Source organism: Acomys russatus, chromosome 16, assembly GCF_903995435.1.
Source record: "Acomys russatus chromosome 16, mAcoRus1.1, whole genome shotgun sequence".
In the NCBI taxonomy this organism is placed as follows: domain Eukaryota; kingdom Metazoa; phylum Chordata; class Mammalia; order Rodentia; family Muridae; genus Acomys; species Acomys russatus.
Genome location: NC_067152.1, coordinates 20,424,891 through 20,447,859, shown reverse-complemented (window position 1 = coordinate 20,447,859; position 22,969 = coordinate 20,424,891). Strand labels below are relative to the sequence as shown.

The 22,969-nt window shown below is 44.0% G+C and overlaps 2 protein-coding genes across 17 annotated transcripts in view; one reads left to right on the top strand and one right to left on the bottom strand.

The window, feature by feature from the left end:
• Window positions 1–619: 619 nt before the first annotated feature.
• LOC127200194 (nucleoside diphosphate kinase B) lies at window positions 620–7,774 on the top strand. Its single transcript, XM_051158324.1, has 5 exons — window positions 620–695; window positions 913–1,042; window positions 3,264–3,365; window positions 4,365–4,477; window positions 7,550–7,774. Exons 2-5 carry the CDS (start codon window positions 917–919, stop codon window positions 7,665–7,667), a joined length of 459 nt encoding a protein of 152 aa, XP_051014281.1. The 5' UTR covers window positions 620–695; window positions 913–916; the 3' UTR covers window positions 7,668–7,774.
• A 2,279-nt stretch (window positions 7,775–10,053) lies between these two features.
• Window positions 10,054–22,969, bottom strand: part of Mbtd1 (mbt domain containing 1) — a 58,311-nt gene continuing 45,395 nt past the window's right edge. For 12 of the 16 annotated variants that reach the window (XM_051158311.1, XM_051158313.1, XM_051158298.1 and 9 more), the window contains 3 exons: window positions 22,275–22,509; window positions 21,030–21,107; window positions 15,667–16,556 (listed from right to left, as the gene is read on the bottom strand). In XM_051158311.1, the coding sequence (XP_051014268.1) occupies window positions 16,357–16,556; window positions 21,030–21,107; window positions 22,275–22,509 (513 nt within the window). In that variant the 3' untranslated portion in view covers window positions 15,667–16,356. Of the gene's footprint in view, window positions 12,312–15,666; window positions 16,557–21,029; window positions 21,108–22,274; window positions 22,510–22,969 lie in introns of those variants that run through there. The other 4 variants (XM_051158307.1, XM_051158308.1, XM_051158309.1 and 1 more) reach the window with 2 other exon arrangements.

Sequence of the window (22,969 nt, the reverse complement as noted above, 5' to 3'; positions counted from 1 at the left end):
GACGTGGGTAGTCCGACACCCAGAAGCGCTGTGTGGGCTTGAATTCAGTCTCCGGGTGGAAACAGGGTGGCTGGTGGGGGCTGGAAAGGTAGGTGAGGGGACAGACAGCAGGGAGCAGGTCCTGGTGTCAAAAGGCACGGCTTATTTTTAGGAGTTTGAAGGTCATTCTGAGACAGGTCAGAGACAAGAACAGATGGACTTCTGAGGAGGGGGCTGAGGACAGACATGGCTCCTTGGGAAGTGTCGTTTTGGATGAGGAAGGTTAAGAGTTCAAGTGGAGGGCTGGATTTCAGAGGTGGGAAGGATTCGGGGTACCCTGGTAGGGACAGTCCAGCTGAGCGCCGGTGCCCCAGGGGAAAAGTGAACGCAGACATCTCCTGGATTGAAGAAATCAGGACCAGGGCCCCGGTGTTGGAGCCTGTAGCAGCAAAGTGCCTGAGGACTTGGGTGGAGAACAAATCACTTCCTGCCTCCTAGCCCTCAGTAGCCTTGCAAGGAGAGGGCGTGCACCGCGGGTCGCTGGGCGGGGACAGAGACGACTGGCCGACCAGGCAAGGCTGAGCGTCCCGGGTTGGGCAGCGGGTCCTCCGGGGTGTGGCGTCCCGCGTCCCTCCTTCCCTACCGGGCGCTAGCTGGTGGTCGCTCTAGCCTCTCCCATCGCTCACCGCCGACTCCAGCCGACCCGCAGACTTTCGGTAAGGCTGGGATGCACTCTCCGCCCCAACATCACCCCACCCCAGGCTCCCGCGGGTCCCCTTCCTGGGTCTCCCGGGTGGGGCAGAAGCAGCTGGAAAGCCACGTGTCCTCCGCTGCGGCGGCGGCGGCGGCGGCGGCGGCGGCGGGAGCCCACGTGGCTTCCTGGGCCTGCTTGGGTCGCCCGGGCCTCATCGACTGGACTTCTTGTCCCCACAGGACCATGGCCAACCTCGAGCGTACCTTCATCGCCATCAAGCCAGATGGCGTGCAGCGCGGCCTGATGGGCGAGATCATCAAGCGCTTCGAGCAGAAGGGGTTCCGTCTGGTGGCCATGAAGTTCCTTCGGGTAACATGACCCTCGCCCCCTACCCCTCTGCTGCTGGGCCTCGGGAGTTTTGCCGTCCCGCTAGTGGTTTTTGCACGTCGCCTTTTGGAGTCGGGGGTCAGCCCTCTTGGTTGATTTCGCTCCCAGGAGAAGACTCATTTTGACCTCTGCCCCTCACCAGACGTTGGTGACTTGCTGGCCCCCTTCCCAGCCCGGGGAGGACAAACAGCCCTGGGAAGGTTAAGCTGTGGTAACGTGACTGGTGCCGGTGCCCCGGCCTGGATTCCCTCCGGCTGTGCTTCCTGGTCCTGGCCAGGTCCTGTCCATCTCGCAAAGGGCTTCCACTCATGTTTCTCCTGGGGCAGCAAGGAGTGGAGAGAGACTGGAACCCACACTGTACAGGGTGGGGTCTTGCAATCCTTTTGTGCTTTGGCCGAAACGTCTGAGAATGCCAAGTGTTAAGGCTGCATATCTCCTTGGCATAGGATAGTAACCATTTTCCATGTTGTGCGGGAGTTCATTTGGTGTAAGGGTCCTGAGTTGGGTCCCCAGCCCCTCATAAGCAGTAGGGTGTGGTGGCACATACTGTAATCTTAGCACTTGGAAGGTGGAGATCGAGGATCAGACAGACGTTCAGGGTCGTCACTGGCTAAACCTGGAGGCCACCATGAGACCCAGTCTAAAGAAAAAAGGTTAGAGTTAAGTATCTACTGAGATTTAACAAAGGGCATCATTTTTGTCCTTGGGGCTGGAGAGGAGGCCCAGTTACGGGTTCAATTCCCGTCACACACAAGGCAGCTCAGAAGGCAGCTCAGAACTGAAACTCCAGTCTTGGGGGATCCAGCACCCTCTTCTGGCCTCTGGGCGCGAGGCGTGCACAGGATGCAGATACACATGCAGACAAAACAGCCCTAAACACAATTATTGAGGAACAACTACAAAAAAACCCAAAAAGCCAGGGAAGACTCAGGAGGCAGAGGCAAGCAGATCTCCCAGTTTGAGGCCAGCCTAGTCTACATAGCAAGTTCCTGGCCAATGAGGGCTACATAGACCCTGTCTCAGAATCAAAACAAAACAAAAGATGTTCTTGGGGTTGGGGAGAGAAGTGTTTGTTGCTGAGGCCATGGGTTTGGTTCCCAGTACTATACTGTGGCTCACCACCATCTCTTTTAAGTTCAATCCCAAGGGACCTGCCGTCTTCTGGCTTTCAGGGCACCGGGCACAAATGCAGGCAGAACACTCAGACACAAACATCTTAAAAGTTTGTTATCTGAAATGTTTAAAAGACTCAATTGACCAGGGGGACAGTTTCAGCCAACCTTGCACTTTCTAAATCTTGCCTCAAATCCCTTGTTCAGTGCTAGAAATCCTTAACATCACTGACAAGAGAGCCTTGTCAGTGTAGCCCTGGCTGTCCTCTGGCTGGCACTAAAGACATACTGCCACTACCACCCCAGCCTGACTGAGTCTTTTATTTTTTAAGATAAGGTGTCTATCCCAGGCTAGCCTTGAACTTGTGATTCCTCCGTCTCTGTCTCCTAAGTGCTGGGATTCCAGGCATGAGCTATTATGCTCATTTCATTGTGTAAACACTTGAATTTTGTTTTGTGTTTGCCGTTTATGTGAATTAGTCCTTCCACCTTGACATGGTCTCGTGTTCATTACCTCATACTCCAGGTTAGCTGGCCAATGAGCTTCCAGGCCATCTGTCATCACCTCTGGGTGGGAGGTTCTGGGGGTTCGGACTCAAATCTGCATGCCCTGTACTTGATCCTGGCATGCTTCCTCAGGGAGTCATCCTCCTTTTAAAAACTGGTGCTGGAGACTGAACACAAGGCCTTTGACATGGTAGGCAAGCACTCTACCACTGAGCTACAGTCCCAGCTCAGGGCGGTCTTCATGGGCAGTATAGGTTTTTTCTTTTTGTTTGTTTTGGAGACAGAGTTTCTCTGTAACCTTGGCTGGTCTGGACTCACTCTGTAGACCAGGCTGGCCTTGAACTCACAGAGATCCACCTGCCTCTGCCTCCCGAGTGCTGGGATTAAAGGCATGCGCCACTACGCCCGGCTATAGGTTTTTTGTCACAGTGGTGTCAGTTTCATGGTGTGGATCCTTGTGAATGCCAAAGTTGGAATTAAGAACCTGCCCTGTTGGAAAACCTGAGCCCCCTTCCCGCCAGGGTGGGATCAGCCATGTTTAAGCCTTTGCAGTCTGTCCTCTGATGGGTTGCTCTGTCTGCCAGGCTTCTGAAGAGCACCTGAAACAGCATTACATTGACCTGAAGGACCGTCCTTTCTTCCCAGGGCTGGTGAAGTACATGCACTCAGGGCCTGTGCTGGCCATGGTGAGTGCTTATGAGTGACTAACGGGAATTAAGTCTGTCCTTTCTCTGTTGGAACTAGCTTTCACTCCAATCTTTCTTCCTCTTTAGAACTGGAATTATAGACAGGCAGGTGTTAGTTCAGGAGGGGAAAGGAAAGGAAATCAGTGGGCTGGAGAGAGCTCAGTGGTAAGACGCAGGCTGTTCTTGAAAAGCACAGGAGCTGGAGAAATGGCTCAGTGGTTAAGGGCACCGCCTGCTCTTCCAGAGGTCCTGAGTTCAATTCCTAGCAACCACATGGTGGCTCACAACCATCTATAATGAGATCTGATTCCCTTCTCTGCAGACAAAGCACTCATATACAATAGATAAATCTTAAAAAAAAAAAAAAGAAAAGAAAAGCACAGGAGTTAGGTTCCCAGCACCCACCCGAGCTGGCTCACACTGCTTTCCCAGGGATCTGGTGCCTCTGGCCTCCACCGGCCCCGGTACTCTGCCATGTGCGTGTGTATGCACACACCGAGTGAAGAGCTTAAGGCAGATCTCTGTAGGACTAGTCTGCTTTCAAAGAACCACAGACCACAATGTGTCCTAGGCTCAGAAAAGTATTTCTAAGTGTATAACAGGAGGTGCACAGTTCTCTGGCCCTGAACTGCAGCCTCAGTTGCCATGGTGATGATGGTGGAGGGCAGGGAAAAGGCTTAGATTGCTTGTCCTAGACTTCCCTCTTTTACAGTTAACCCTTGCCCAGTAGACCCTGAGGCCCTTCCCTCTGATCCCTGATCTCTCCCTAGACTTTGTCCTCTCTCTCTCTCTCTCTCTTTTTGTGAGTAGTCTTTTATATCCTACTTGTGAAGTGAATTTAAACCACGGGGTGGGGTGGGAGGGTAGGGATGGGCTCCTGTGTTCTCTGCAGGGCTTATCTGACCACAATTCCATAAACGGATCTTACTGATTAATGAGTAGATAGGAGTGATTGTCCTGACTGGGTCTGTCTCAGAAATTGTCTTTTCTCCTGTCAAGGTCTGGGAGGGGCTCAATGTGGTGAAAACAGGCCGAGTGATGCTGGGAGAGACCAATCCAGCTGATTCTAAGCCTGGCACCATTCGGGGGGATTTCTGCATTCAAGTTGGCAGGTAAGTCTGTGTGTGTGTGTGTGTGTGTGTGTGTGTGTGTGTGTGTGTGTTTGCGTAGGGGGGCTAGGGAGAGACGGAGACACACACATATACAGAGAGAGGGACAGACAGACAGACAGACAGACACAGGAGAGGCATAGACAGAGACAGAATAATAAACTTTTAACACTAAGTGGAGTATACAACATTTTGGATATATCCCAAGCTTAGAAAAATGTGAGCTTAATATAAGGTGGAAGTTAAGAATTGTAATTGAGTTGGGTGGTGGTGCACATGGCTTTAGTCCCAGTACTCAGGAGGCAGAGGCAGGCGGATCTCTGAGTTTGAGGCCAGCCTGGTTGCAGAGTGAATTCTAAGGCAGCCAGGGCTACACAGAGAAACTCTGTCTTAAAAGAACAAAACAAAGAAGCAAACAAACAAAAAAGGTAGCTGACGTACTGTACAGAGAGCTATTGCATGTGATAGTTTGTGTGTGGGCAACAGGGTTTTAACCCCACCAGATTTGTTATTATATGTATGGATGTGATACCTAAGTCTGGATTCCCTCAGCCATAATTTGTACTCAAACTTTGTAGATTCAAATGGAATAAGGGGATTATTACTAATAAGCATAGATGGCATGGTTTGGTTTGCAAATCACTTTTAAGAAAATGCAAGCCTGGGGCTGGAGAGATGGCTCAGACTGACTGCTCCTCCAGAGGTCCTGAGTTCAATTCGCAGCAACCACATGATGGCTCACACCCATCTATAATGAGGTCTGGTGCCCTCTGCTGGTCTGCAGCTGTACTGACAGGCAGAGCACTGTATACATAATAAATTAATCTTTAAAAAAAGAAAAGAAAAGAAAAGAAAATGCATGCCAGGCATGGTGGCTCACATCCTTAATCTCAGCGTTTGAAAGGCAAAGGCAGGTATGTAGTGAGTTTCTGGACAGTCAGATCTACATAGTGAGAACTATCTTGTTTTGTTTTTTTGAGGCAGGGTTTTCCTATGTAGCCTTGGCTATCCTGGACTCATTTGTAGACCAGGCTGGCCTCGAACTCAGAGATCTGCCTGCCTCTTGACTCCCGAGTGCTGGGATTAAAGGCGTGCATCACCATACCTGGCAGATCTATCTTGAAAAACCAAACCAAAGGAAAAAATATAACAACAACCCCTAAAAATTCTTCTAGGTGGTGGTGGTGTATGCCTTTAATCCAAGCACATCCCAGGGACCTCTTGAGTTTGAGGTTAGCCTGCCTGGCCTACTTAGGGAATTACAGGACACCCAGGGCTATACAAAAACCTTGTTTCAAAAAGAAACTTGGGCTGGAGAGATGGCTCAGTGGTTAAGAGCACTGTCTGCTCTTCCAGATGTCCTGAGTTCAATTCCCAGCAACCACATGGTGGCTCACAACCATCTATACTGGGATCTGATGCCCTCTGGCATTGCAGGTATACATGCAGATAGAGTACTCATCTATATTAAAATAAATAAATCTTTTTTTTAAAAAAAGATTTATTACTTATACAGTGTTCTGCCTGCATGTGAGCCAGCAGGCCAGAAGAAGGCACCAGATCTCAACCTAGATGGTTATGAGCCACCATGTGGTTTCTGGGAATTGAACTCAGGACCTTTGGAAAAGCAGGCGGTGCTCTTAACCTCTGAGCCATCTCTCCAGCCCCAAAATAAATAAATCTTTAAAAGAGAGAGACAGAGAGAAAGAAAGAAACCCTCCCTCTTCCTCCAAACAACAAACAAAACCAAACCAGATAGGGCTGCAAATACTGTTAGCCCAGCATTTGGGAAGTGGAGCAGGAGGATCAGAAAATTCTAGGTCAATTTTAGCTGCACAGGAAATTTAAGACTAGCCCTTGCACTGCAAAAGAAGCATGACTGGCTCTTGCCTGGTTTTTTGGAGGCTTGCTCACTTTTGTTTTTCAAAAAATTGAGAAGGAAATTTTAGTTTTTTTTTTAAAGTAGTAGCAATCTTGAGTCATAAATACTCTTGAAGGGGAAACTTGCAAGTTTTTCTTCTTGGTTTTTTCCCAGATAGGGTTTCTCTGTGTAGCCTTGGCTATTGTAGACTGGCCTCGAACTCACAGCGACCCACCTGCCTCTGCCTCCCGAGTGCTGAAGGTATAAGCCACCACTGCCAGGCAAAACTTACAAGTTGAACTAAGCTCCTTTTACTCCAGCGTATTTAGCTTTGTGCTTTTTTGGTATGGTTTTTAAAGGTTTTCAGAGTGTTTTGTCTGCATGTATGATGTGTGACTGGTCTGTAGAGGTTATCAGATGCTCAGGAGCTGGAGTTCTACATGGCTATGAGCCACCATGTGGTCCCAAACCTGGGTCCTGTGCAAGAGCAACAAGTGCTCCTAACCCTTGAGCAGTCTCTCTGGTCGACCCATCTAATGGATTAAAAAAGAAAATTATTTTTTAAAATTTACCTTCAATTTATGTGTGTTGTGCCTGGCGGTGGTGTCGCACGCCTTTAATTCCAGCGCTTGGGAGGCAGAGGTAGGCGGATCGCTGTGAGTTTGAGGCCAGCCTGGTCTACAGAGTGAGTCCAGGACAGCCAAGGCTACACAGAAACCGTCTCAAAAAACAAACAACAACAAAAAAACCCCACCAAAACAAAAACAATTTATGTGCGTTGGTGTCAGAGTGTCAGATCTTGGGAGTTACAGTTGTGAACTGCTATGTGGTGTCAGAGTGTCAGATCTTGGGAGTTACAGACAGTTGTGAAACTGTTATGTGGATGCTGGGAATTGAACCCGGGTCCTTTGGAAGAGTAGGCAGTGCTCTTAACCACGGAGCCATCTCTCCAGCCCCCTCATCTAATGGATTTTAACTAAATGTTTTACTTGTCGTTTTGAAAATTCAATGTAGGACCTGGGTTGGTGGTGGCACACGCTTTTAATCCCAGCACTTGGGAGGCAGAGGCAGGTGGATCTCAGCGAGGTTTAAGTCCAGCCTGGTCTACATAGCGAGTTCCAGGACAGCCAGAGCTGTTATACAGAGAAAACCCTGTCTCGAAAAACCAAACCAAACTAAACCAAACTCTGTAACAAATGAGCTTCCTTTCTTAGGAACATCATTCATGGCAGCGATTCGGTGGAAAGCGCTGAGAAAGAGATCGGTCTGTGGTTTAAGCCTGAAGAACTGGTTGACTACAAGTCTTGTGCCCATGACTGGGTGTATGAGTAGAGGTGGGTCAACGAGGGCCCTTCTCAGCGTTACTGGTCCCTGGACACAGCTCTTCATCCCACTGAGCGGGATGGATCCTCTTTTCTAAGCAATAAAGACTTTGGAACTGAGTGCAGTGTCCTGTGCTCATCTGCTAGAACTGTCAGAAGTGTTTTGTTCCGAGGCTGTTTATTGGGAAGAATCCCTTGATCTTCACAGGGAGGAGCTAGGAGATCAAACACTTACAAGGGAAGGATAGCAGGGGGAAAGAGTCTGTTTAAGGAAATAAGCATCCCAAATGGCATTACTTAATAGAGATGGGTGTGTGAAAACTTAAGAGTCGAGTTGGTCAGATTTATGTCTGTTGATTAGGAGAAGGTCTAAAGACAACTAAAAGGATGCCATTGGGATGAAGGATCAAAGAGGGAACCACCTTTCCTCTTTTTAGCGACAGTGTTTCACTAAATTCCCCACCCTGAATTCTGGCAAGTTGCGAGAGGTCTAATGCCACCTTACAGGTGCAGCTGTCAGAATTAACTGCCTCCCTCTTTATCCAAACTGATCTGAATTAGATCCTGATGATGTCTTCTGGAGTTCTACTTGGTGTGGGGAAGACTCCACATATGTGGTGTTAAGTGTTTAAGTGGGACTGGGGACATAGCTCTAGTGTGCCTGGGGCCCCTGGTTGGATCCATCCCCAGCACTTGACACAAACACAGTCACCCACTGAGCATGGGCCCAAAAGTACAATGTTCTAGACAAAGTGACTGTTTCTCCACAAACGGCACACACTTACCTTTGCTTCTGTTCTGCGTTGTGGTCCTGTTCCTGCCTAGCCATGAAATCTTGGCTCAAATGCGGCTTTCCCGGGTCCCCTCGGTCCCCGCTGGACAGTCTTTTCTCAGTGCCCACTCCTGCTTTACTTCCCATTGTGACTTCCTTAAGCCGAGTAACTGCTCCCTTGGGGAGTTCAGCTGTGCCCTCTTGGAAAAGGATTGTCCGAGATTGCAGCCTGCTTACCCCCTCGTGGAGGGGTGGGGAGGGTCACCTAAGCACCCAGCCACTCTACTACCCGTTGTCTAACTGCCTTAACTGAATGTTGCTTCAGGGAGAGGTAAGAGTATATGAAAGCCTGAGTAGTTAGTCCAGTTCTCCGTCCCACAGTGAAAGGAAAGAACTAGCTCCTCAAAGTCGTGTTTTTGATGAGTGAATGGAAGAAAGGGCTGCTGCGGAATCTCACAGCCTGAGCTCCACCCAGGACCCCCACGGGGAAGAGAAAACTCATTCCTACAAACTGCCTGACTTCCACATGTGTGCCATGTCACATCCACCCACACTACCTAATAAAATGTTGAAAAAAATGGATAAAATAAAGCTTAACTTTAACATTTTATTTTGTGTAAAAAAGGGCAAATTTAGTGAATTATTTTCATCTTGTACACAAAGTTATAATTTTAATGCTTTTCACATCCATGCTGAAAATTTGCATTTTGGTAAAAATGAAAGGAACATAAATTTCTCTGAAGGAATTTTCACGCCATTATATACATTCTGTGAGAAAGCTTCAAACACTTTCTCAATGATCACAAGTTACCAGAAAATAAAAGATTAAATTTGTCCAGATATTGATCTATATATCAAATGCACACAGAAATGATGTAAAAACCTTATGTACTTTACTTTGGCTTCTGTCCTTGAAAGGTTTGCCCAGGGACAGATGCTTTTTTTTTTTTTTTAATAAATGACTGTGGCTTTATTTAAAATATGAAAATCAAAGGAAGATACCCAGTTTAATCACAGTATTTAAAAAATCCCTCCCCAATATTAAAGGATCATTACCAAATATATAGCACCATAATACAAATATTGATGGGTGAGGGTATTCACATCACAAAATAATAAAAACAAACAAACACTGAAAACCCGTGTTAGTATCCGCAGATTAAGAAGTTGATAACAGCTTTAGCTTTCCTCATACACAGCAAGGAAAAGGTTAAACAGTTTAAACTACTAAAAGTTCCCAGGCTCCTAACAGGAAAACAAAGACAAACCCAAGGTCAGCAGTACACATTGAGCAGAGTTGTATGACGTTGACAGGAAGTACGGCTAGGATGGAAGCCTCCTCTGGTTAACTGTGTTAGCAGCAGGAGTGAGGGTCTTAACAAAGAGGGCTCTGGGTTTACGTTCAGACTCTTAATGAGTCTTCACCAACCCTTCACTATTATTGAACACAAACACTATGAATGTAGGTGGGAAATCCTAAACACGCCAAGCCTGGTTTTGGTGTAAAATTGGAAGCTTGTAAAACCTGGCTACAAATGAGCATTTCACAGAACTAATTACCAGGACTGGCTGGCTTGAAATCACATCCTTCCTGGCTTACAGTTAGTTCCCCCCCCCCCCCCCCGAGAGCTCCTACACACAAGGTGTGAGAGCACCCCCATCACAGGCTTCTTGTGTTGGTACCATGCATGGCAGCCCAGTCCTGGACTAATCTGCAGAGCCTGAGAAGGAAGACTGCTCTGACCTTTGCGCTGGACCTCTTCTAGGTTTTAAGCTTCTGGGAAGATCCTTCAAAGTAAAGAGTTGGGAAGTGTGAGGATGCCACATTTACAGTAGGTCCCTCTCAGCAATGTTGTTTAAGATAAATATCCAGTAATCTTACAGCTGAATTCACATATATTTGACAAGAGAATCAACTTGCATTGATGTGATTTGCATTTAGCCCCCAGAGTCAGTATTAAGAAATGGTGACATGCGATTCCGTACATTTTTACATTAAAAAGTAACACATTTTACTTCCAGTAGCTACTACAAAACCTTATGTTATTAATCCCTCTTGCATAGAATGAGGTAAACCTGTGCATATTACCAATGTTATTATTCTCAAAAGTAGAGCAATATTTTAGAAAATAAACTGCTGGTTTTTAATGTTCTATGCATTTAAAAGTCAAACAAAATTCCTACCAAAAATGTCTCCTGGGGTTTTCTATTAGCTTTTTTTTTTTCTTTTTTTCTTTTTTAAAGCATTCTGTAGGCTGAAGGGCTGCAGAGTTAATCATCTTCATTAACCTCTCACCAGCCCTGCCTACTTTCCAGAGGAGATGGGCAGTATTACCACTCTGAAGAGGCCAGGCTCAGACCCAGAAGCACTTCTAGAACAGGTGCAATGAATTCCTGAGAGTTTAGTTTATGAACCTCACTGGTAGATGCTAGAGCTCTCTCCTTCAGTCACAACTTGGGAGAAGGTTAGAAAACGCAGAGCAAACCTTTCACCAATTCACCCTTTTATCCTATCTCCTAAAGGAAGCTGTATGAATTTGAAAATAGGGAATGTTTAAAATGGTCCAAATCAGTTACTGTTAAAATAAATTCTGACTACAATTAAAGACAATTCATAATGTATGTACGTGTGTATATATATATGGAATTTAAAGAAAATTAAGTTTACTTTCAAATCAGTTTCTAACAAATCCAGGACAGTTAAAAGTGGAGCTGGAATGATTCTGAAATCTACACTTATTTTCATTAGCAAAATTTTCATTTGATTTTCTTGGTAATACAGAACAACATCTGTTTTCAGGTGTAGTTGCTCTCTCACAGACGGAGGGAAATGGCAGAGGTCTGATACAAATTCCCTTTTGTGGGATGTTCACTAGCAAGGAAAACAGAATAAACTTAGGAAAATATTCATTTTCCCCAACCCCTTATGTAGACTGAAATCCTGTCTATCTTGTTAACCATTCCAGTTTAACACTTTAGTGTTAGAAAAATTTTAATCATTCTTTCTTGAAGGAGAGCATATAAAAGTATCCAGAGTTCTCCTAGTTTCATATACAACTCCAAATACATTTTAGCAGAATGAAAACATTTCTGTACAAACATTTAAATGGGCTGCAATAAAATGTCAGCGAGAACAATTAATGACCCCTTCCGTGATCTACATGGTGATGAGCCCTCTGTGAGGGGTTCAGTTGCATATTTCCACAGCAAGAGAAGCTGGAGATGTGACTGGCCTAACTCTAAAATCCAAAAATCTCCCAACAGGTACCAAGAAGGTTCATTTGTAATGACAGTTCATTTGCATTTACAGCTATATCCTTCTTAATCATCTCCTTCAATTCTGCTACCTAAACTTTTATCTTACCAAAAAAGTTAGAATTTCAGTTCTTGTTAACAATGCACATAAATCCAAACTTGGAAAATATTACAAAATTCTTTCAAAAGCTTCAAATACAACACAAAAATCGTCCATCTTTATAAATTGAAAAATTGCCCCCCCCACCAAAATAGTTTCCCCCCACCTGAAAAATCTGGAACTGAACTTTTCTGTGTTTAGCAAAATGTCCCAGTAGAATAGCCTGCTGTGCAGCCAGATGACTACAAATCAGTCCTGTAAACAGCCCCTCCCACCCTTAGTTTCTGAGCCACCTCAGGGCTCTTGTTTGATGTAGACGGTGGCAGAGCCATTGCTCTCTTGGTCAGATGCTCCTTGAAGGAAGCTATAATCCTCTCCATCTAGCAGCTCCTCCTTTAGCTGCGACGTGGTCACTGTATGAGACAGACAGAAATGCACGGGTGTTACCAAGTCTTCTGGAATGCCCTGGTTGTTCATCTTCACGCTCTATCAACTTTACAGCTAAGACGATGTCACTTCTTCAATACCTATAAAGATGAAACCATGGAAGTCGAGGTGGAACTCAAGGGTAGAATGCTTGCCTAGCATGCGTGAGGTGATGGACTTGACCCCTAGCACTGCAAAACAGATGACAATGATAACAAAGTCCTGAAAAATATTAACTTTATTGGTGTGTGGTTCTAGGTCTTTGTGTATGCTAGGCAAGTACTTTACCACTGGGCTACACCTCTCAATCCTAATGTTAAATATTAAAGTATACTGACAATTAAGGAATGTTTAGAAAAGGAACCATGCTACAGCTCGACAGTGCACAGTGGATAATCTCCAATAGAATGCTCAAATAACAGGGTTCATGAATTCAGCTAAAACAACTGGGTTTTTTCTTGGGATTAAATATTCACATTTATGTCCATGCCTACAGAAATGAATTTATTTCTTGTACATTCTGAGGTATAATATTCAACACGACAGAGTCTACCTATGTAGATGGCCTTGAATTTGTGATCCTTCTACTTCTACATCCAGAGGGCTGGGAGGGAGGGAGGGAGGGAGTGTGTGTGTGTGTGTGTGTGTGTGTGTGTGTGTGTGTGTGTGTGTGTGTGTATTTATGTACATACACAGATCGTATAATATATATATGTACACACACACATACACGTAGCTTTTAGTACCATCTATGGTTTGAGGCATCCAAGGTGGGGCTTTGGAACACACAAATGTATGAAAGGGGACTGTATGTAGAATACAAAACTACTTGTGCCCCCAAGCCCCTGAAATAGTCACTTTATTTCCCTTCTTCCATCTATTCCTAGGGCCTTGGCATACCAGGCAAATGCTCTACCCCTGAGCTATAGCTTTTTTTGTTTTGTTTTTTGTTCTTTTTTTCAAGACAGGGTTTCTCTATGTAGCCTTGGCTGTCCTGAACTCATTTGGCCTCGAACTCACAGCTATTGGCCCGCCTCTGCCTCCCGAGTGCTGGGATTAAAGGTATATGCCACCACACCCGGCCTGAGCTATACACTTTTAAAGTCTAAGACAGGGTCTTTCCTAGGATGCCCAGCATGTGATCTTCCTGCTTAGCCTCATAAGTGGTAAAATTACAGGTGCGTAACACCATCATGCCAGCATTATTTTTACTTTTTTTTCATGGTGCTGAGGACTGAATTTAGTTTGCGTATGCTATGTCAGCACTCCACTGCTGGGCTACACTTCTAGTCTCTATGTACTGATTGTAGTTATGAAGATTTCTTTAAAAATCAACGACTCCTCTCCCAGTCCAAGCATGTTGGCTCACACCTATAGTCCCAGCAGTTTGGAGGCTGAAGCAAGAGGAACTTGAGTTGGAGGCCAACACAGACTACATACTATATAATAAGACTAACAAACAAATAAAAAATCTAGTCTCAGGCTACCTGTTTTTGAGACAGGGTCTCAGTTTGTAGCTCTGCTGGTCCAGAGCTTGTTATTTAGATAGACTAAGCTAGCCTTGATCTCACAAAGATCTGACTCCTGAATGCTCAACCAGAACTTCTGACATCTTATTTACTAATTTCCACACCCCCCTGCCCTGAGACAGGGTTTCTCTGTGTAGCCTTGGCTGTCCTAGACTCACTTTGTAGACCAGGCTGGCCTTGAACTCACAGTGATCTGCCTGCCTCTGCCTCCTGAGTGCTGGGATTAAAGGCGTGCGCAACCACCGCCTGGCTATATTTACTAATTTTAGTAAGTAATATTTTGAGAGATGGCAATTCATCTTACTTTGGTTCATGTTTTAGCATTGATGTTGAAAACTCAATAGCCCAAAGACAAAAAAATGAATATACTGTGTATTGTGAGAGCAGAAGAAACAACACACTGTTGAGAGGCAAAGCACGTGCACTGGTATAGTTCTTCCTTTGCTTAACAAATGTCTTCTAACAAACAGTGGCAAATATGCAATAGCTATCCTTCAGATCTAACCAACATGCAGTAAGTATACTAAGGACATTTTTGCACTATCACAAGGATAAACATGGACCAAACCCCACATTTCATTAAAGGTGCAGTACCCACAATAAAAGGTTGAATGTTGTCTTGTTCTACGATGATTAGATGGCTAAATGAATGGCAATCACCATGCTTCAAGATCAAAGATGTTTCACTCAAATGGATGTATTTTTATGTAAGAAAGATAAGCTGAGGTTCTAAAGCACATCCTAAAGCTGTATGCAGCTGTACTCAAAACAAGTATCTAAAGAAGTCATGTTAAAATATGGAATGATGTACTTAAAAATCACTCAAGATAAAGGTGAAACATTCACTCAGGCATGAAATGTTTTAATGCAAACTTTCACTTTTCATAGAAACTAAAATATAATCTGTCCGGGATCACCCTTCCTTCCTAGCCTTTATTCTCAACTAATAATAGATGAGTGCAACAGATCAAGTGGCTCAGGGTTACATCCTACACCAATGCACCTTCTAAACTCTGCTTTTATAAGGAATTGCTTTAGTGACACTAAGCATGAAAACTTCACAAGAGAAACAAACGGAAGTGAGATCTTAGTAGGAACAAAGTCAATAACAACAAATTCTCCAAATAGTCAATCCAACCATGGCTTTCAGGCATGAAGGCAGTAGTGCAGTTCCCAAAGCATTTCACTGAGCATCTCATACCACAGCCTACAGGACACACACAGAGCTCAGAAGACACCACAGGCACTTGAGAAACAAGGAAGTCAGGAGTTTTTCTGTCTAGCATCTCACACGTCTAGTTCAGTTTACATGAACCAGAACCTCAAACAAAACATGAAATATACTTCCAAAACCAGTCTGTTTAAAGAAAATGCTCTCAAAACCTAATATAAATTTAAAAAGCGCAAGATGCTGTTTCATTCACAAGTAGTGCGTATGAAAAGAGGAAAGTTAGCAATGAACTGGAGTGCTCTCAGTTCTTAAGAGGTTGATACATTAAAAGAGTAGCTGCCTGGAACTCCTGATCTTCCTGCTGGGTTTTATCACCATACCTGGCCATAGCAGCTGAAACTTGGATTTATAGTCCTAATCTGCCTTTCGTATAAAATAAAACATGGAAATTTCCCCTTGATGTATGGTTATCAGAATGATCATAAGAAAATGGCCTGGTGGAAAGCTCAAGATGACCACACACACTGTCAGGGCTATGAGAGCGAAGGCGCTCATCCTTAAATGGAGTTTTAAAAAAGGGCTGATGATGTCAGGTACAAACATCCTGGTAAACCGAAAAGAAGGAAACAACAAGGTACTTAAGTTCCACTTAGGTTTTCAAACTACAAAAGCACTCAGGAAATGCTGATCAGCTACCTAGAGCAAGTCGCTTGAAAAGCAGCTCTTAAGCTGTGGTAATCAAACAGGCCCGTTCTGATGTGACAACATCAGGACTCTCATCTGAAGCAAGCTTCCTTCTTAGCAAGTACAAGGGCCAACACTTTGAGCACTCTTCCTCGACTCTGCCACCCCAGTCTAACCAACTAAACACCAAGAAAAGTCACCTACGCATGATGCATAATGAAACACAGAATTATGAAAATAAACTTCAATCTAATGTAACGCCATGATATATATGTAATGTGTTTTCAAATCTGTGATGATATTCGGCTAAGATTATGGCAAATGTTGTTACCAAACCCAAAATTACTTGAACTCAACACACATTTTCCACAAATGACCCATCATGGGATGTCATGAACAAAGTCTCACTTTTAGGTCTGATTATCAGACGAGTTCTTCAGCATCTCTCTCTCCCTTAAGTTAAGTCACATGGATGTCTACAATGTAATGGGCTCAGCCATTCTAATCAAAGAATATATTGCCTCATAATCCCCCAAACTAAAATGACAGCTTTCCCAGATGCTCCGTAATAACAAAACTCCTTTCCTGATGGGCCATCTTAGTGAGATGGCTGCCAAGAACCAGTGAAAATGAGTATTCTTAGTTAAAAAAAAGAAAAAGAAAAACTTGGATGAGTCAGCACTTGTCATGCCAGACCATGCTTTGTCTCCCACCACCCTGCCCAGCGCCTGACCCTCTGTAGTACCTGTGGTGCTGCTGTGACTAGTTACCTGTTTTGAGGCTGGGCCTGAACTCTCGGCTAGTGCTGGGAGGTGGGAAGGCCTCCAGTGCTGTCTGTGCTGGCAGGGTTCGATATGGAGGAGGAGTCAACTCTTCGTCCCCAGAGAAGCTCCTCCGCACCCCACCTGTCATGGGCAGGCTCGACAAACTGACAGGCTTCTTCCCAACTGGCATCTTCCTCTCTAAACATCAAGTCAGACTGAAGTAAGCTTTGACTTAAGTGTGTGGTAAGAAAAGTGCATTGTATTACTAAGGACAGTGACTTGTATAGGACACTGAAAAGAACTGAGTGTGCAAGGCTTAACTTCTGCAAATATGTGTGTGCATGTGTGCGCATACATGTGTGCACACGCGAGTGCAAGCACAGCATATAAACATGCTGGGGGCAGATGGAGGGGAGGTTGCTTCTAGTCTCTCAGGCCTGATAATCCTGGTCTTGACTCTCAAATTTAAAATGAATGAGAGAGTAGTTAGTGTGGAGAACTGCTGGGTTAATTTACTTCAAGAAACCTAAGGTTGAATATTGGATAAAAAGCCAATAGAAGAAAAGAGATGGTCTTTAATTTCTTGACCCAGCAAACTCTCACGCACACTAGGCAAAGCGATCTGCACACCTATCCCCCAAGAGAATGTCTCTGAGCATATTTAAGGCAGCGTTTCCCTAACTATAGAAGCCTAATCATGGCCCTTCAGAAATCAAACAAAATACCTTCACATGTCCTAATCGGGTGGCACAATTTTGTTGTTATACAGTGTGCTCCCATAAGCTTTTGTCAGCAGAGCATTCAGACAGCAATTGTAATTCTCACCCAGAAAAGAACTCCTAGAACTCAAAGCTTATTATGTACTGCTTACAAAGTTCTTAATCTTATTAGGGCAGGGTGTCAGGTACCCCAGGCCGACTTTGAACTCACTATGTAGACAAGGCTGGAACTTGAACTCCTAATCATTCTGTCCTCATGTCCTAAGTGCTGGAATTGCAAGTGTGTGCCACTGTGCTCAGCTTTCATAGTTAATTTGCTTTCAAGACAAGGTCTCACGTAGACTCTTTGCTTCCAAACTCACTAGGTAGCTGAGAGTGACCTTGAAGTTTCCTCCTGTCTCTTCCTCCTACGTGCTAGAATTAAAGGCACACACCACTTTTAAGTTATAGTTTCATAAGCAAAGATAAACATCCCAGGACTCAGAAAATGCTTTTTATCAAACTAAAATACACGTTGACCTTTGCAAACATTAAACCACCTGGCACAGTGAAATAATAAGGGTGCAAGACGAAAGACACTCACATCTTCATAATGGACATTTGGCTTGTTCCCTCCTACTTGTACAACAGCCCAATAACCAGCTAAGCTTCTGATAATCAGAACAAAACGCATAACCCTAAGTCAGCAGTGTGCCCATATAAACTGAATCTAAAAGCTGAGCCAAGCGGGCTCACATTCAGCTCTCAAATGCCAGGCCAACGTCATGTGTAGTGACTGCTTGACTTAGCACATTTACAAGTAAAATACCAGGCAAAACTACCAAGTCATACATACAGTAGTTCCTGAAAGTGGTGAGATTACAAACTGCTCCAGAGTTACTATGGCTTGAGAAAACAGTTTTTTGAGGCTGAGCATGTATAAGGTCCTCCTGTTCAAACAGTACTCTTATTTTCCAAGTGCTATCTCTACACAGAACCACCACAGCACAAACTTGGCTTATTGGCCACCATGCTACACATCGATACCAAACTCCCCATCCTGGTGCACAACAAGAACTACCATTACCACTTTAGTACAGAGGAAACGGCAGAGCTGGGACACAACAATCTACTGGCAGACTTAAAGACAAACACTACGTTTTGAAGCTCATCTGCTATGGACAAAAGTATGCCTGCAATGGATAACTTTAAGATTTTTATTTGACTTATGAGTATGTGTGTGTGCCTGTGTGTCAGTATGCACATACACATGGGTGTCTTCAGAGGCCAAAGGCTGTTGGATCCCCTGAGCTGGAGTTACAGGCAGTTTGAACCACCAGTGTGGGTGTTAGATTCCAACTTGGGCCCTCTTCCAGAGCAGCAAGTACTCACTCCAGCCCCCAGACAACTTAGAATTTTTTTTAAAGCTTTATTTATTTATTGTATATGAGTGCTTTTTCTGCAGAAGAGGGCATCAGATCACATCATAGGTGGTTATGAGCCACCATGTGGTTGTTGGGAATTGAACTCAGGACCTCTGGAAGAGCAGGCCGCACTCTTAACCACTGAGCCATCTCTTCCAGCCCCACAACTTAGATTTTTAAACCTCAAATTCTTTAATATTTTGTAACAGGTTTTGTGGGAAGGATTTCTTTGTGTGTCTATTAAGATTTATGTGTGTATGTGTGTGTGGCTAGAGGTCCACTTTCACACACTTCTGGAACTTGCCAATTAGGCTAGGCTGGTTGGCTGGAGAGCCTGCAGGATCCTATCTCTGCTTTCTAGCACTGAGAGGACAAGCATGTACCACAGTGCTCTTTGATGTAGGTTCTGGGAATCAAGTTCTGGCCCTCATGACATGTGCTAAGTGCTTTATAAACTGAGCTCGCTTCCCAGCACCCCTCTGCATCCCTCATCTCCTCTGGAGACAGGCTGTTACTCTGGAATTTAGGCTGGCCTAGAACTCACTCTGTAGCTCAGGCTGGCCTTGAATTTGCAGCAACCATCTGGTCTCTGTCTGCTGAACAGTAGAATTAAAAGCCTGATCTACTACACTTAGCCTCATGAGAAAAATTTGTAATAAAAGTTTGTGTAATAGGGAAAAAAGATAAAATACTAAGCTTCAGGAAGCAGACAGCACCTTACTACTGTAAAGCTACTGCTTATTACACTTCGATTTCTTCAACTCCAACACTCAAAAAGCATTTTTCTAAGATTTTGGCAATAAAACTATACTCACTTGATATATTGTCTTTACTTGGTCCACTTACTGTAAACATTCATATTTTGCTTCAGAAAATACCTTAGAGTTTACGGAATGTTACATAGTATATGCCATAAAATTTATTTCTTTTCTGAAAAATTCTCAATTCCAATACAAAACCATTGGGTTCCAGGGGTTTCTAGTAAGGACCCATGGATTTGTACTTCTTTTCCTTCTTATGTCCAAATAATTTTAAGGCACTAGAGATGATGTCACAGTATTGAGATCAAAATGTCTGTTAAGGTACACGTTCCACCTATAGTTACAGTTAATCTCTAGCTAATTCAGAAATCTGGCAATATAATGTGTATATCCCCCTTCACTCCCCTTAAGACAGGGTCTCGTGTAGCCCAGGTAAGCCTTGAAGCTGCTGTGGAAGTGAGAATGACTCTGAACTGATCTTCTCCTGACTGTTGAATGCTGGGATTAAAGCCATGTGTCTCCATGCCTGGCTAAAAACCACTGTTTGACTTCAATGTCTTAGAAACTTCTGAAATGTTGGACTTGCTTTGTAGACGAGGTTGGCCTCCAAACCACAGAGATCTGTCTGCCTCTACCTCCTGAGTGCTGGGATTACAGGAGAGTGCCACTGTGCCCGGCACCTTATTCAAATCTTTGTCCAACACAAAATGGTAAGACAGTTTAAATGAGCTTGTTGAAGTCTCTTTAGAGAACTATAGTTACTTTAGGGACGCAAATTCACATGTGAGTTCCTTCCTAAGCGTGTCCCAATCAGCAGCCCTCACTCTGTGCATGGTTTAGCAATGCTCTCTAAGCTCTTGTAGGTGAACAGTTGTACTACGAAGCTCCTGATGGGCAGAGTAATTCTGGGTCTGTAGGAGGTTTTGCCCACAGAATAAAGGGCAGGGGGCAAGCTTACTTTGTGGTGATGCCATGCAAGGTCATCATTAGTTGAGGCTGGACTGGGTGGTGAAAAATATATTATTGTGGCTAATAATAACACCATTATTTAAGGTTACAGGAAGCATTAGAAAATTGACTTTGCTAGTTGGATATCAGCTCAGATTTTTTCTCTTTCTTCTGGTGTGTATCTGTGACACACCCATGTGCGTGGGAGCGTGTTCTTCACTGTGGAGACCTATCACTTTCTACCTTCCTGGGTTTGAGACAGGGTATCATTGTGTAGCTCTGGCTGTCCTGGAATTTGCTCTGTAGATCAGGCAGCCTCAAGCTTAAGAAGATGTCCTGGATATCCCATTGAGTGCTGGGACCAAAGGTGTGCACCATCACATCAGGCCTCAACCTTTGCATTTTACCTACTGAGCTGTCTCCCTACCCCTTCCTAAAAAATGTGGATTTATTAGGATTATCATTTTAGACAGAGCTGTTCTTTGTAGGAATGACAGTTACTGTAAGCATCAAACAGTGCTTTTGGCTTCATTAAATAAAGTTTTAAAAGAGGGATTACCTTTGGGTAAGCTTATAATTATTTCAAGAACCATTTTAAGGCTTTATTCTTTATCAGTGTGCTTTAAACCCATAGATAAAGAATATCTGATTATTTCTCCTGTTAATTAAAAGTGTCTTTTAATATCAGAAAGGTTTGCCTTTTATGTCATACTGCACCTTTAAGCATAGTACATAATGAACAAGCATCAGTTCTCACAGGGATATACTTTTCTGTGCAAGAATATTGTGACCTCAACTGCTTAACAATTAGAAAGTATATGCAAATACATGGTGACCCACTTTTCTTATGTCCTTTGTATTGCTGAGACTTAGCCTTTTTCTTCTGCTTTGATGAAGCTGACTGGCTTTCTCTTGATGCTGAAAAATAAAAGGGAAATCTGGTAATAGACAACAATTGGATGAATTATCTTTATGAAGATCATCATCCTTCAGAAGTGCACATTGTATTTATATTTTTTCTTTTCTTTTTTAGTTTTTTAAGACAGGATTCCTCTGTGTAACAGAGCCCTGGCTGTCCTTGAACTCAAAAAGATTCACTTGTCTCAGCCTCCCAACTGCTAGGATTAATGGCATGTTACCACCATCCTCTCTTATTTGGTTTTACAAAACCATAAGCCTCAGCTGGTGGTGGTGGTGCACACCATTAATCCCAACATTTAGGAGGCAGAGGCAGGCAGACTTTTGAGTTCGTGGCCAGCCTGGTCTACAGAGTGAGTTCCAGGACAGCCAGGGCCACACAGACAAACATTGTCTTGAAAAACCACAAAAACAGATGGGCAGTGGTACACACCTTTAATCCCAGCACTCGGGAGGCAGAGGTAGATGGATCGCTGTGAGTTCGAGGCCAGCCTGGTCTACAAAGCAAGTCCAGGACAGCCAGGACTACACAGAGAAACCCTGTCTCCAAAAACAATATCATCAACAACAAAAATCCCACAAAAACACCAACCATAAAAACCAAAACCCACCAAAGCCATGTGCCCCACTATTAGATAGAACCTTTTAGAGTGATCCAACTGACAAGAACCTAGTATCTACCACAGCATTTGTAAGTAATGCATTTTTATTTTTAAAAATGATTTATTTATTTTTATGTGCACTGGTGTTTTGCCTGCATGTGTGTCTGTGAGGATGTCATATCCCCTGGGACTAGAGTTACAGATAGTTGTGAGCTGCTGTGTGTGTGTATTGGGAACTGAACCAGGGTCCTCTGAAGAGCTGCCAGTGTTCTCAACTGCTGAGCCATCTCTTCAGGCCCAAAAAATACATTTTCAGCTTGTAATGTTCAACTAACAATAGTATAGTTTAATTTGGTGACTTCTGGTTCTTTGTATTTACTACGTAACTGATATGGTGTTCACACTGCTATGGCATACATGATCCAATTTTGTAAAATTGTTGAGTCCTAGTATCTTACATTGATGTGTTTTTGTCCTGTGAGCTTACAAAATGATTTACACGAGCTAGCCCTCTGGAGAATTAGCTGTTCTTATAAAAGGACATGTTTTCTGTGTAACAACTTACACTGTGATGCTGGAGGCTGTAGTTGATATCCAGTTAACTGACACCACCCTACAGGATAGAGGTCAGGGGACTCACAGTCTACCCATTGATCATACTCTTCTTCCCATCCATCAAAATGTATCCTCAAGAGACGATGAATAATTCGAGTAACTGTGGCTACACATATTAAACGTGGCTCCATGAGATCTACAGCTTCTAATTTCATTCCTACACGGAACCCGTGATTTGGAACATCCTGACAGAGAGAACAAAGTATTAATACTGGTGCTCAGAAGGACAGCAAATAAAACATCTAAAATAATTTCCCAAAGCTCACAGTGGTTCTTTAATATTGCCACAGGGAGGCATTTAAGAACTAGTCAGAGCCAGCACTAGGGAGGCTGAGGCAGGTGGGTCTCTCTGAGTTCAAGTCCAACCTGGTCTATAAAGTGAGTCTAGGACAGCCAGGGCTCTTATACAGAGAAACCCTATTTCCAAAACAAACAAACAAAACAAACAAACAAGCAAGTCTAGTGAGGAACAGCACTCATTTCCCCCTGGTTAAAGATCAAATAGTTTAGGGCTGACAAAATGGCTCAGTGTGCAAAGGTGCAAGCCTGGTGATCTGATTGGATTTCAGATCCATGTAAAGGTAGAAAGAGCCCTGATTCCAAATATTTATCCTTTGACCTCCACACACGAGTCTTGGGCACAAA

What these genes read in the sequence shown, in the direction of transcription:
- LOC127200194 (XM_051158324.1), top strand. Translation starts at nt 917, where the DNA reads ATGGCCAACCTCGAGCGTACCTTCATCGCCATCAAGCCAGATGGCGTG. An exon ending in CAGGGCCTGTGCTGGCCATG is followed by an intron (nt 3,366 to 4,364) that starts GTGAGTGCTTAT and finishes TCTCCTGTCAAG; the next exon opens with GTCTGGGAGGGGCTCAATGT. An exon ending in TTCTGCATTCAAGTTGGCAG is followed by an intron (nt 4,478 to 7,549) that starts GTAAGTCTGTGT and finishes TTCCTTTCTTAG; the next exon opens with GAACATCATTCATGGCAGCG.